Source organism: Cebidichthys violaceus, unplaced genomic scaffold (assembly GCF_023349555.1).
Source record: "Cebidichthys violaceus isolate CVI_PGR_0920_01 unplaced genomic scaffold, fCebVio1.0.p SCAF_52, whole genome shotgun sequence".
In the NCBI taxonomy this organism is placed as follows: domain Eukaryota; kingdom Metazoa; phylum Chordata; class Actinopteri; order Perciformes; family Stichaeidae; genus Cebidichthys; species Cebidichthys violaceus.
In genome coordinates, this window is record NW_027176728.1 from 769,962 (window position 1) to 783,904 (window position 13,943).

At 44.6% G+C, this 13,943-nt stretch overlaps 1 protein-coding gene across 1 annotated transcript; it reads right to left on the reverse strand.

The window, feature by feature from the left end:
* Window positions 1-23: 23 nt before the first annotated feature.
* Window positions 24-12,547, reverse strand: aldh3b1 (aldehyde dehydrogenase 3 family, member B1). The gene is made up of 10 exons (XM_068731496.1): window positions 12,487-12,547; window positions 10,330-10,499; window positions 9,969-10,079; window positions 7,889-8,009; window positions 6,952-7,037; window positions 6,028-6,109; window positions 4,909-5,301; window positions 3,659-3,825; window positions 3,473-3,572; window positions 24-690 (listed from the first exon to the last, which is right to left on the reverse strand). Exons 2-10 carry the CDS (start codon window positions 10,489-10,491, stop codon window positions 503-505), a joined length of 1,410 nt encoding a protein of 469 aa, XP_068587597.1. The 5' UTR covers window positions 10,492-10,499; window positions 12,487-12,547; the 3' UTR covers window positions 24-502.
* Window positions 12,548-13,943: the final 1,396 nt, after the last annotated feature.

The window sequence follows — 13,943 nt, forward strand, 5'->3', positions numbered from 1 at the left end:
TTTATTTAAATATTACATCAGTGCTTTTCCTGTAAGATATCTTGTACTCCTGTGGCAGCATGCGCCCCACAGTGAATTTATTGTGTGTGTGCTTTTGTAGAAGAACAGCGACTGACACACAGATTGCTCCGACAATAAAACAATGTATTTACAGTATTTCATGAAAAAAAACACTTACAACGCAGACAAGAACACCGCTGCAGACGGTGGAATCACTGCATTTACCATGTCTGAGCAAGTTTAAATGGTTTTATCAGTAAAATAATTGCGTTAACTAGAATACACAATATGAGGAAAAAGTGGGATTTAAATACAGAGTTAAACATATTCTTCAAGCACTGTAGATATCAAATCTTCCTTTAACAATAATGCAAACCTCCCGACATATTGACGTATGATTAATCCCGTTTCTAGTTAAATGTCCCAAACATTCACATCCATACGCACAGTATTAAAAAGCTCCATCTTCACACACACACACACACACACACCCCGCCCGTCGTCACATGAGCGAGCAGCTGCTCTTGGCCGAGGTGGTCCAGCGCAGCCAGCTCAGTTTGGTTTCTGTGTAGGGCGGGTAGCGCAGGCCGTTGAGTCTCTCCAGAGCCCAGCCGCGCAGCATGCAGGCCCGCCGGTGGCTGAACGTCTCGAAGCCCCAGCGGCCGTGGTAGCTGCCGTATCCGCTCGTCCCTGGAAGGAGTGGGCGAGACCAAACGCTTCAAATGAAAATGTGCACAGAGTGGCAAAACGTCAACGCTCCGGTCTCTTCTCATATTATATTAAATCGGCCTCTCTGAAGACGTTCTCACACAGTGTTTAACATCGATTCATCTTAGGAACGACTAGAATCAGCAGCTCGCGGTCAAGTTTCGGTTTACACCCACATCCGTCCAAAATGTCATCGCTTCATTTCAGCCCGTTAAGACATCCGTGTGACATCAGCATGCGACTTCTTGAGTTATGGCCAGGGACTGTATATACCAAGTGGACGTAGTCATCATGATGTCACCCATTGGTTTGTGGACTGCCGTTGTGAAGCCTCGAATTTTTTTTTTGCTTTCGCCATGAACATCATCAGTGAAGAAGACTGTAAACTAGAGATTGAGACCATAAACTCATGTTTACAATGTTTACTGAGGGAATAAATCAAGAGAGAAGTAGAGTCATTTTAGACTAGACTTCTATACAACCAGAGGAGTCGCCCCCTGATGGTCACTAGAGAGAATGCAGCTTTAAGACACTTCCGTGTCCATGGAGCATAGCTCAGTTAGCTAGCTAGCTACAGTTGTGGTCAAAAGTTTACATACACTTGTAAAGAACATAATGTCATGGCTCTCTTGAGTTTCCAGTTATTTCTACAACTCTGATTTTTCTCTGATAGAGTGATTGGAACAGATATTTCTTTGTCACAAAAAACATTCATGAAGTTTGGTTCTTTCATGACTTTATTATGGGTTAACAGAAAAAGTGATCAAATCTGCTGGGTCAAAAATATACATACAGCAGTGCTAATATTTGGTTACATGTCCCTTGGCCATTTTCACTTCAATTAGGCGCTTTTGGTAGCCATCCACAAGCTTCTGGCAAGCTTCTCGTTGAATCTTTGACCACTCCTCTTGACAGAATTGGTGCAGTTCAGTTAAATTTGATGGCTTTCTGACATGGACTTGTTTCTTCAGCATTGTCCACATGTTCTCAATGGGATTTAAGTCAGGACTTTGGGAAGGCCATTCTAAAACCCTAATTCTAGCCTGATTTAGCCATTCCATTACCACTTTTGATGTGTGTTTGGGGTCATTGTCCTGTTGGAACACCCAACTGCGCCCAAGACCCAACCTTCGGGCTGATGATTTTAGGTTATCATGAAGAATTTGAAGGTAATCCTCCTTCTTCATTATCCCATTTACTCTCTGTAAAGCACCAGTTCCATTGGCAGCAAAACAGCCCCACAGCATAATACTACCACCACCGTGCTTGACGGTAGGCATGGTGTTCTTGGGGTTAAAGGCCTCACCTTTTCTCCTCCAAACATATTGCTGGGCATTGTGGCCAAACAGCTCAATTTTTGTTTCGTCTGACCACAGAACTTTCCTCCAGAAGGTCTTATCTTTGTCCACGTGATCAGCAGCAAACTTCAGTCGAGCCTTAAGGTGCCGCTTTTGGAGCAAGGGCTTCCTTCTTGCACGGCAGCCTCTCAGTCCATGGAGATGCAAAACACGCTTGACTGTGGACACTGACACCTGTGTTCCAGCAGCTTCTAATTCTTGGCAAATCTGCTTTTTGGTGGTTCTCGGTTGACTCTTCACCCTCCTGACCAATTTTCTCTCAGCAGCAGGTGATAGCTTGCGTTTTCTTCCTGATCGTGGCAGTGACAAAACAGTGCCATGCACTTTATACTTACAAACAATTGTTTGCACTGTTGCTCTTGGGACCTGCAGCTGCTTTGAAATGGCTCCAAGTGACTTTTCTGACTTGTTCAAGTCAATGATTCGCTTTTTCAGATCCATGCTGAGCTCCTTTGACTTTCCCATTGTAGCGTTTGTGGGCGTTTGTATCCAATGAGCCCTATTTAAATGGCCTCAGAGAAGTCACCAGCTGTAGTCACTCATAATCACTCACAAGAAGTTAAGAGGCCATGCTATGAAGCTCATTTCATTGACACAACTTTCTAAGTCACCAAAATTGCTAATTCATGTTGCTGTATGTATATTTTTGACCCAGCAGATTTGATCACTTTTTCTGTTAACCCATAATAAAGTCATGAAAGAACCAAACTTCATGAATGTTTTTTGTGACAAAGAAGTATCTGTTCCAATCACTCTATCAGAGAAAAATCAGAGTTGTAGAAATAACTGGAAACTCAAGAGAGCCATGACATTATGTTCTTTACAAGTGTATGTAAACTTTTGACCACAACTGTAGCTAACCAATGTAACGCTGTGTTGGTGACGTACAATGCAAGGCGAGAGATGTAGTTCCCTGAGCGGTTTCACACAAAACTAAAAGACAATACGAGAAATCTACAACAAACTGCGACTTTCCTGACGTGCAAAATTATCTTTTTGAATTGATTTGTATTCACTCGTGGCAAAAATATAGGCCATTGACTACTGTACATATTATTTTACTGTACCAAAGCATTTATTAATTAGTTTTTACATTTTTATTATTCCGCTAATGTACGGTAGCAAAAAAAAAAAATGGCGACCGTATTTCCGGTTTTGGAAGCCGATTGCCTGGTTGCCAGCGTGGCAACAACTTTTAAAAGTAAGCTTGTTTTGCTCGTTAGTGATTAATTGTTGCGGGTTAGTAATTAATTAGGTCATCTTAAGTTTACCCAGGAATTTAAGATACAAAACCTGATTTTGTAATCGCACCCAACAGTTCCCCAAAATCCCACAACTCTCCAGCTGGGAGGAAACTTAGGGAATTATGGAAGTGGGAGGAGCTTTCTGCCAGCGTCACTACCTACCTACACCTCCGAAGGGCAGGGTCGGCAGGCACATGTGGATGATCCCGTCATTAGAGCAGAATCCTCCACTGCTGGTCTTCTCCAGAACGGTGTTTACCACCTTCAAAACGAGGGGAGGACAACGGGACGTCAAAAATAGACAACACAATATGTCCACGGCTACGACGCAGGGCTCTGTGTTCTTACAGAGGACTCGTCGGAGAAGACGTAGAGGGCCAGCGGCTTCTCTTGGCGGTTGATTAAGGCGATGCCTTCCTCCAGAGACTCCACGGTGAGGATGGGCAGGATGGGGCCAAAGATCTCCTCCGCCATCAGAGCGTCGTCCTCGGCCACGTCCACCAGCACTGTGGGAGCTGACAGAAGACATTAGCACATTAGAGACATAAATATCATGTCGTGTGATCCCAAATGTTTTGGAGAACAAAGAAAATACACAGAAATCAAGATTTCTACGGATCAAATGTTTTTGTTCAATTCACAAAGAGCGTTACTGATTATCCGACAGACAGAGAGGCATTTCTGTTATTGACCTACCCTCACTGATAAAAATGGGGTCGGCAAAATATTATAAAAACAATAGACTGTATATAGAGGTGGTCGTTGTGACCTCACTCATTGGTTTGTGGACTGCCGTTTTGAAGCCTCGAGTTTGGCGATTTCGCCATCTTTGATTACAGCAGTCGCCATGTTGTTTTTATCACAAATGAACAGGAGTGACCATATTTGGAATGAGGAGGAGTGACGTAGAGACGTCGTATACGGCTCTGGTAGCGGCAGTGACCTGTCAATCACAGTAAGCCCCGCCCTAAAGCATACCCTGCTTTATGGTCTGTTTGACTCTAAATGGATCATAACTTACAAAATGAACATCATGCTGTATTGAAGAAGACTTGAAACTAGAGATTGAGACCATAAACTCATGTTTACAATGTTTACTGAGGGAATAAATCAAGAGAGAAGTAGAGTCATTTTAGACTAGACTTCTATACAACCAGAGGAGTCGCCCCCTGCTGGCCATTAGAGAGAATGCAGACACTTCCTCATTGGCTTTACTCGACAGAACCGGAGCTTGCCTCCTGATAAAACCACTGGATTTTCAAGAATGTAACATTTCATTAGGTAACTTTGAACTTCTTTATGCCACAGTGTTGCCCTTGCGACCAATTTTATAGAGGACTAAATATCTTTTGTTCAACATATTGGGGCTCGTTCAAATGAGGAAACACAATCATCATCTTAAATAGGAGAAGCTTATTTCATGGGAGATGAAACTCACTTTCGCTCAATGCGATACGATACACTCAGCGGTTTCAATGCTACGGTGTCACTCGGTCTGGTGTGACGGTGGACCTAAAGCCCGGACAGCGATACTTATATAGCTTTTCTTTTTTAAATATATGCGTTCTACAGTGTTTTGAAGTTTACCGCGAACCCACCTATGTACTTGTCCTCCTGGTCGCTCTCTCCTCCCACCACAACCTTTCCAGCGGAGCTCTTGAGCAGCTCCATCAGCCGAGTCCAGTGTCGCGGCGACACGATGCGAGACATGTCGGGGCTGGTCTGAGGCTCCTTGCTGTAGAAGTCCTCCAGGGTCTGGCGCAGCGCGGGCAGCAGGGCGTCCCTCGTGTCGGGCGAGCACAGCACGTAGTCCGGAGCCACGCAGCTCTGGCCGGCGTTGAAATACTTTGACCACACCAAGCGGCGAGCGGCGGCCGCGACGTCCACCCGGCCGTATATGAAGCACGGACACTTGCCGCCCAGTTCCAAGGTAACCGGGGTCAAGTGGGCCGAGGCAGCCCGCATGACGATGCGCGCCACATTCTGAGAACCTAAAAAAAAAAAAAAAAAGACAAGTGTCCAAAGCGGAAAGGGTTCATCCTCTGGCGAGCATGAACGTGGTGAACGTTTTAAATCGTGTGCTGTTTTATGAAGCCGGTTGACTGGATTGATTTGCACATAATTTGAATGAAAAGTGTGTTTCTTTACATCACCGTCCGGCTTCAAACTGAAATACAGATGTTCATTTATTTTAAAGAGAGAGGCCATGTAACCTAAAAAAAAAAGAGTTACTCTTACTCTGGAGAGATGAAACGGTGTAAGAGTCATAAGCAATTCATAAACACCCTCAGTCAATTCAATAGACTCCAGGAGCTTTTGGTGGATGAAGTAAAATGAGCCATCTTTATTCTTTACGTCATGTAGAAATAGCTGTATACTGTTACACTACCTCTTTAGCATGTTTCAATGTTAGTAAATCAGGGAGATTCCTTGTGCCACAGCTGAAACCCAGAATCATTCAGTTGATGTACAGACTTCTTACCTGTACGTCTGTTAATTGCAGAGCGATGATTTAGATCATAGCATTCGTTTGTTGTATTTGTGATTTTTTTTTTTTTGACCAGTGTAAAGGACACACACACACACACACACACACACACACACACACACACACACACACACACACACACACACACACACACACACACACACACACACACACACACACACACACACACACACACACACACACACACACACACAATGGAGACTCTTACCCGTGTAGAAGATGTGGTCAAAGCGATTCTGCAGAAGTGTCGTGGTCTCCTCTGCTGCACCACGAACAACTGTGTAACAGTCCTGCCACAATAAGAGGATCGTCACTGGTGACATGTAGAAACTAGGTCACAGCTCTTTGCTACCAAGTCAATCAAAATCAGATAAGTGACGAAACTCTTCTTCTTTGTCAATGAAATGTTTCTGGCTGCCTTGCCTTCCCTCAGGGTGCGGTTGTTGTGGTGTATTTTAGGAGTGTTGCGCACTCAGATACATTAGGTGCAACTTGGAAGGAACATTTTACAGAAAAAGAGGAACTTGTGTCATCATGACAGAAGACTTTCCCCGCTGCTCCACTAAGCAGTCCAGCCTGTTTTCATCCAGCCTATATTTACCGGTCTCTTCCAGGAACAAGTGGTTCTGTATCGACTGCATTTCTTGGATAGTTTTAGAGCTCCACAGAATGTCTTTTGTGACAGTCAAAGCTTCTACTGAGCATTCTGAATGAAGCTTTGAATGCCTCGTCATATTTTAGAACATCACCCTTTAAAAAAAAAAAAAAGAAGGGAAAAATAGGATTTTGTGTTGTTGCGGTTATACAAATGTAATGTATGGCGCCGATAGATTGCTGCTAGACCGCAATCCAACAGGTGCGTGCCTCCCTTTGTGTGCGGCAAGCGGGAGAGCAAAATGTTTTCCGAAGGCTAAACTCCAACAAATATGGATTAAAGCTGGATATTTAATGAGATAAAAGCATGGAAATGAATACAAATATCTTTATTCTTTTGTACTTTTGGACTGAGCACTGTGTGCGGTACAGCCCTACATAGTTTCTGGATATAAACCGCACTATATATTATCAAGAACTTTAGATTGTAACTGAATTTGTAGATTAAACAAAAAAAACCCTCAAAATGTTGCTTTACCTGAGACAAATATTTGGGGATGAGCTCTGCCATCAGACGTTCTGTGTGGGCGCTGACCTCTGAAGGCTTGATGACTGCACAGTTTCCTAGTCGGAGGAAACATCATCCAGTCGGTAAAGACGGCAGTGATCGACTTGACACGAGTTCACACGTTTCAAAAGGTGCTTTAATGCCGCTTTAAACCCAAACTAAGCTCCTCAGCCCTCCATTGTCCCGCTCTGATGAAGGCCACACGTGTTTTTCTACAACGTTGAACTGGAGCAAAGTTTAAGGGCGTCCTTCTTGCGGATTCAAAAGGGATGAAGGTAGAACCAGTAATTACTTTTTACAGAAGAATGAGGAAATTAATGTTTACCCTAATTGGCATCAAGCACAGACATGTTATGTTCTTTCTAGAACAGAACGTTTTCCAGGTCTCGTCACGATGCCGACGTCTGATAAACGAGAGTCGGCTGCAATCAACCCTCGGGTTCACATTCCGTGACTTCCGCGTTTCCGTGAACTTAGGTTTCATCAGACGCTGAATGAATACAATGCAGTTTAGCAAGAAACCCTGAAACTTTACCCAAAGCAGCTGAAGAGCCAGTATCAGAGCGAGAGTTGGACTGACATCGAACGACAATGTTGCTCTGTGTCTGCTGGATACAGCTAGCGAAAAAGTTCACCACATCAACCGAAATTGCAGTTTTCAAGCAACCTTATCATCCCGTCGGAGTCCTGTTTCTGCCCACTTGTTTTTTTCTTCACTATCACTGGTCTCAAATCAATGATGGCCCCAAAGCTCCACGGAGCTGAAGGGCCTCAAAGGGGATTTTGATCATTTTGTTGTCATTTGATTGTTTGTAACACTAAAACAAAAAAAGGCACAAATATGGAGTGGTTCAGCTTTGAGTCAATATATAGTGTATATTCTGGTGATTATGGGTGTGGATGATACCTGCAGCAATGGCTGAAACCAAAGGCAGGAGAAGGAGATGCAGCGGGTAGTTCCACGGCCCGATGATCAGCACCACTCCCAGCGGCTCCCGCCGTACAAAGCAGTCATCTAGCTTTGTGGCCTGAAAATGAACGAAGATAAGAAATGTATTACATTATGAATAAACCTGATGAAATCACGAAGAGATAAAAAAAAAAAGATTTAAAAAGACAGGATCTTTTTAAATCTGTCTTTATAACTTTATGGAAGTGCAATACATATTCAGCAATGGCTGAAAAATCTTCTTTTTTTTTGTTGACCTCCAGTGATCTCACTTCACAGCGTAGCTGCAGTGATGTAGAAGTGGACTCCAGGGTGTGTCAGTACACCGTGGCATCACATTTGAGTCACTGCTGGGTGTGGTCACTCTTCAGCCCGGCCGGCGCCGTGTTCATTTTTGTGAATTAAAAATCTTTGGATTTTTGTACCATTTGTCAAACTGTCAATCCACAGACAAATTTCAACAATAAAAAAAAAATTCTAAAAAGGAATAAAATGATAAGACAATGGTAAAAATAATCGTTAAACCCAACAACCAACTGGCCACGTCCAGCCCAGTATCTGTACATCCTCCACTAACTGACCGGTCACTCTCCCAATTCTCCCTCAGATCTCAATAAATCACTTTCTGACATGAAGACTCCGACCTGTGACCTGGACCCTATCCCTTCCACTCTAGTCATGGCTTGTCTCCCAGCCCTCCACCCGCACCTCCTGGAACATACTGGAACGCACTGTTGTCCACCAACTCAAAACCCGCCTGGACTCGAACCAACTGTATGAACCATTTCAATCTGGATTCAGATCTCATCGCAGCACAGAATCTGCCCTCATCAAAGTCACCAATGACCTCCTCCTCTCCTCCGATGACCACTCCCTCAACATCCTGGTACTGCTTGACCTCAGTGCAGCCTTCGACACCATCAACCACTCCATCCTCCTTTTCCATCTCGAGTCCTCCCTCCACATTACATCCACAGCCCTCTCCTGGTTCAGATCATACCTCTCTGACCGTGAACAGTTCATTAGTATCAACAAATCCAAGTCTGACACAGCCCCAGTCTCTCAAGGTGTCCCCCAAGGTTCAGTACTCGGTCCCCTCCTCTTCATCCTCTACCTGCTCCCCCTTGGCGACGTCATACGACACCATGGTTTCCATTTCCACTGCTATGCTGACGACATCCGGCTCTACATCTCCAAATCCATCACCCCCATCACCACCAACTACATCACAGATATAAAAACCTGGATGCAAGCCAGCTTCCTCAAACTCAACAGTGACAAATCTGAAATCCTCATCATCGGCACCAAATCACTAAACAAATCCCACCACAACTTCTCCCTCTGCATCGATGGCACCACTGTTCCTGCTTCCACACATGTCCGTAACCTTGGTATCATTTTTGATCAAACCCTTTCCTTTGAACGCCACGTCAATCACATCACAAAAAACGCCTTCTTTCATCTCAAAAACATCGCCCATCTAGGCCCCTCCCTCCACAGCCGCTGAAACACTCATCCTCGTCTTCATCACCTCTCGACTGGACTACTGCAACAGCATCCTGTACGGCTCACCCACCAAAATCATCAACAAACTACAATACATCCAGAACTCAGCTGCCCGTCTGCTCTCCCACTCCACCAGAGACCACATCACCCCAGTCCTTCAGAACCTCCACTGGCAAAGAATCCAGTTCAGGATTCTCCTCATCACATATAAAGCCCTTCATAACCCTAAACCCCTTCATACCTTTAGACCTCCTGCATCGACACGCTCCCACCCGCAACCTCAGATCCGCCGACGCCAAGCTCCTTACCCCCTCTACTCTGTCCAAGCATCGGACCTGGGGGGGACAGGGTCTTCTCCATCGCTGCCCCCTCCCTCTGGAACTCCCTCCCCCAGCCCCTCAGACATTCTCAGTCACTTAAGACTCACATATCATTACTTCTTTTGTTTCTGTTTTTACCATGGAAAGCGTCTGAGTACCTTTTAAAGCGCTGTACAAATAAAATGTCATTGTAAAATCATTGTTTAACCTACCAGGTTTTTGCTGACATACTCCGGCTGTATCCAGGTTGTCAAGTTAGCGATGGCGAAGTACAGCTCGTTGACCACGATGTCGACCTCGGACATGATGGCCTCGAATTTTGGCTGACAATAAGAAAGGGGAGGTTAGTGCTCCATGAATCATAGCGGACAAACAAATCATATAATGTGCTACAAACACCCTGCAAGTGTGCATGTGTGCCTTCAAACGTACACATTTAGCAATAAGCAGTTGGAAAGGTAGTCAACGCGTGTGTGTGTGTGTGTGTGTGTGTGTGTGTGTGTGTGTGTGTGTGTGTGTGTGTGTGTGTGTGTGTGTGTGTGTGTGTGTGTGTGTGTGTGTACCGTCTTGTACCTTTGCGAGGTCTTCGTGCAGTGCCTTTAAGATCTGCTCCTCGTTCTCTTGGATCATGGACATGAGCTTGTTCAGCTGAGTCAAGCGAAACTCCACCGGTATCGTGACGCCCGAACGAAACACCGACCGCAACCTGTCCACGACCTGGCTCTGGGTGTCCATCCTGTCACCTGGAACACACAGAGAAATAGGAGTTCTCCCCTCGGGTAACTTGAAACGAGTATAAATACTACACACATTTGATAAGCTGGAACAGCTGAGAAAACAACAGCCAAATGATTGTCACAGCAGATTCGATCAGCGACTATGAAGGAAGTGTTTCTGACACTCGTTCGCTTACATTAGCTGAATAATGAATTGATTAATGGCCGATGGATCAGAAGGCCTGTTGTTGATCTCAGTGGGATGACGTCGTACTTGGCCGTGCCCGTTAAGTGAGTGACGGACTGGAGGCCACCTGTTGTCAAGGCTACCGATGTGACATTCATCCGCATTCATGTTGCTGAGAGCGCAGTTTGGCAGCTAGATATATACCATTTGAAGGATTTTGTCTCAATGCTCTCGTGTTTTTTTTTGCGCACACACCATCCGTGGCCCTTTGTCTGTGGTTCATGATCAGTGGAATGTCAACCAGGCGGCAACCTCCGTTTCTGAAGAGTGAAGCCGATGTGGAAGCGTCTTAAAACCTGCATTCTCTCTAATGTCCACCAGGGGGCGACTCCTCTGGTTGTATAGAAGTCTAGTCTAAAATGACTCTACTTCTCTCTTGATTTATTCCCTCAGTAAACGTTGTAAACATGAGTTTATGGTCTCAATCTCTAGTTTACAGTCTTCTTCAATACAGCATGATGTTCATTTAGTAAATGATGGTCCATTTAGAGGGCGGGCTTACTGTGATTGACAGGTCGTTGCCGCTACCAGAGCCGCATGCGGCGTCTCTACGTCACTTCTCCGCATTCCAACTATGGTAACGTTACATTACAGTCATTTAGCAGACGCTTTTATCCAAAGCGACTTACGATTCAGATTCTATAACACAGCTACGGGAGCAATTTTGGGGTTAAGTGTCTTGCTCAAAGACACATCAACATGCGACTAGCGGAGCCGGAGATCGAACCGCCGATTCTCTGATTGAAGGACAGCCCTGCTCTCCACTTATCCACAGTCTCCCAGGACTTCTGTTCATTGGTTGCCCAAAAAAAAAACCAATGGGTGACGTCACAATGACTACATCCACTTCTATATACAGTCTATGATATCAATTGACCCCCACTTAGAGAACTTGATTCCTTATGTTAATGTAAAGTTACCCAGCTCTGTTCTTAGATACTCCTACTTGCACTACTTTAATAGAACATGGATGCTGACGTGGGGGACGCTAATCGGGTTTCTCCAGAAAAGCGTCCTCCATGTGGGAAAATGGAGGACACAATGCTGGACCTTCTTTATCTCGACGGGCTTCTCCCGGTCTCAAAAACCCCGTTCCCTTTCCTCTCCCGAGGATGGAAGGTCGTGTTGATCAGACTGATGTTCTTCAGGGCTTGTTGGCAGGTTTCCCTGTTCATCAGAGAAATGTCTCCATCTGCATGATTTTACACAGTCATGCAATTTGGGATGCAATATGCTTTACATAGTTAACGGTTGTTTGCTACAATATTAAGCCTCAGAATGTTAAATACAGATATTTTAAAGATAATCATAATGGAACCAATTAATATGACAATGCAACTTATCTCTGGGGTGATTATGGCTATTTTTTCTTTTTTTTCTAATGTGATTCAGTAATCCGGATTAAGTTAGGGCTATAATTACTACCCGAGCCTTCCTATGGGTAATATGATTATTATTACCCATAGTGGAGAGATCAAACCTGCTGTTACAAATCAAACAGCAGGTAAATGAGACCGGGATCACAACAGGGACCACGGGATGCGTCATCACACTGAACCAGCGCGTGCGGGGGAGGCTAGTTTATAAACCCTGCTAATTGAGAGTATTATGTAAATTGTAGATATATGCAGCCGCGCGGTGATTGCGCGTGGCCAGAAGTACGGCAGACCAAACGAAACGCACGTGTAACGTTATCACATTTATTTCACAACTATGAACGGGCTATTAAACAAAAAGAAGAGTCTCAGAACAAACGTGTCAATCTACCTGTTGAGTTTGTGTCCCGCGCCGAAGAACACACCGAAGACAGTGAGTCGGTATTTCCGGGTGTCGGCTGATTTACCTGCCGGTCTACTGCGCGAGATGGGGGGCGGGAATGTTTTAGGGTTGATCCAGATAAACCGGCCTTCAGACCAGTCAGGCGGGAGAGCCGTGGCCCAGCTGCGTAGGTATGGTTTCACCGTCGGCTGGGACACGTGTGTGTGTGCGTGTGTGCGCGTGCGTGGTGCACACGCCAGACAGCGTATAAACACTTAATGTTTTCCCCACATTCTGGTGAATCTGTCCGCATCAATTTATGATGGAAATGCCTTAAAGTATGTAAATGAAAACCCATAATGCATGGCGACAGGTGACAACTCAAAATATGTGATGTAATAGCTCGTGCTTGAAAACGTTCTGCACATTCAAAGCACGTTTGGTTTAATGCGAGACGAGCTGGAACAAGCACAAGTCAATTCCGTCCTCCCGGGACATCGGTAGGGACATGTCCCCGCCGGTCCATCACCTGCTACCGAGGCTTTGCGTGTTCAGTCCGGATCTCCGTGTCTGAACTATGGTAATTATGTAAACCTAACTGTTCATTGAGCAGTTTGCCTGAGGCAAACCCAACAACCGGTTTTATCGGTTGATCCGTTCTCAGTCACAAGCTTGTACTTCTGCCCATATGTGGGCACGTCTGTTACTGAGTGACAGTCTTCATATTAGTAATAATTGCACTAAAAGACAAATTGTCATGGAGCAAGGTGGGACGTGATGTGTTTCTTCACACCACATCTGGCAGACAGAATGAATGACACGCCCACATTTAACAGAAAAAAGGAAAACTAATACCACATCTGTTCAGCTTCTGACAGTTATGTTAGTGCTTTTCACAAATGACTGCATACAAAATGTGCTCATGGTTTTATCTGAACTGACCCTGAAACATGCGATATGAGAGTGTTTGACAACCAAAGAACGTAGTGTATGTAGTAGAGGGGCAACGGATTCGGATCAGAGTCACAGACCAGAACAAAAGAAAGGGAGCAGATAACTTTGAGAGATCCCTGATCACGTTTTTATGCGGCCGACACTGATTGCAGATCATTGATGATCCATATTGGCAGATACAGATCCATTTCAACCAGTCTGAAGTCTGTAAACCACCAACAATTCTACATCTTTTTACTGTATTAGTCATTTAGAATCTGGGTTTTCTTCATAAAACAATTCAGATGATTGGGAAATAAAATATTGTATTTTTATGGGTTAAAACAAATCTTGTCAGTAGTTTTAATGATTTAGAGTTAATGTAAACAGCTCATAATTCATCTCTAATATCCATTTATGTTACTGTGATAACTGGGGGGGGGTCCGTACCGATCGACAGTGGTCCGTTACACCACTAGTATGTAGCCTCATTAAACAAAACCTGAAAAAAAAAAAAAAAAAAAAACCTCAGC

Excerpts from the sequence above, each read along its gene's own strand:
- aldh3b1 (XM_068731496.1), bottom strand. The coding sequence starts at position 10,491 with ATGGACACCCAGAGCCAGGTCGTGGACAGGTTGCGGTCGGTGTTTCGT. Across the intron at positions 3,826-4,908 it reads CCAGGAGGACAAGTACATAG|CTCCCACAGTGCTGGTGGAC; the intron begins GTGGGTTCGCGG and ends GTCTTCTGTCAG. Across the intron at positions 3,573-3,658 it reads TCTTCTCCGACGAGTCCTCT|GTGGTAAACACCGTTCTGGA; the intron begins GTAAGAACACAG and ends CTCGTTTTGAAG.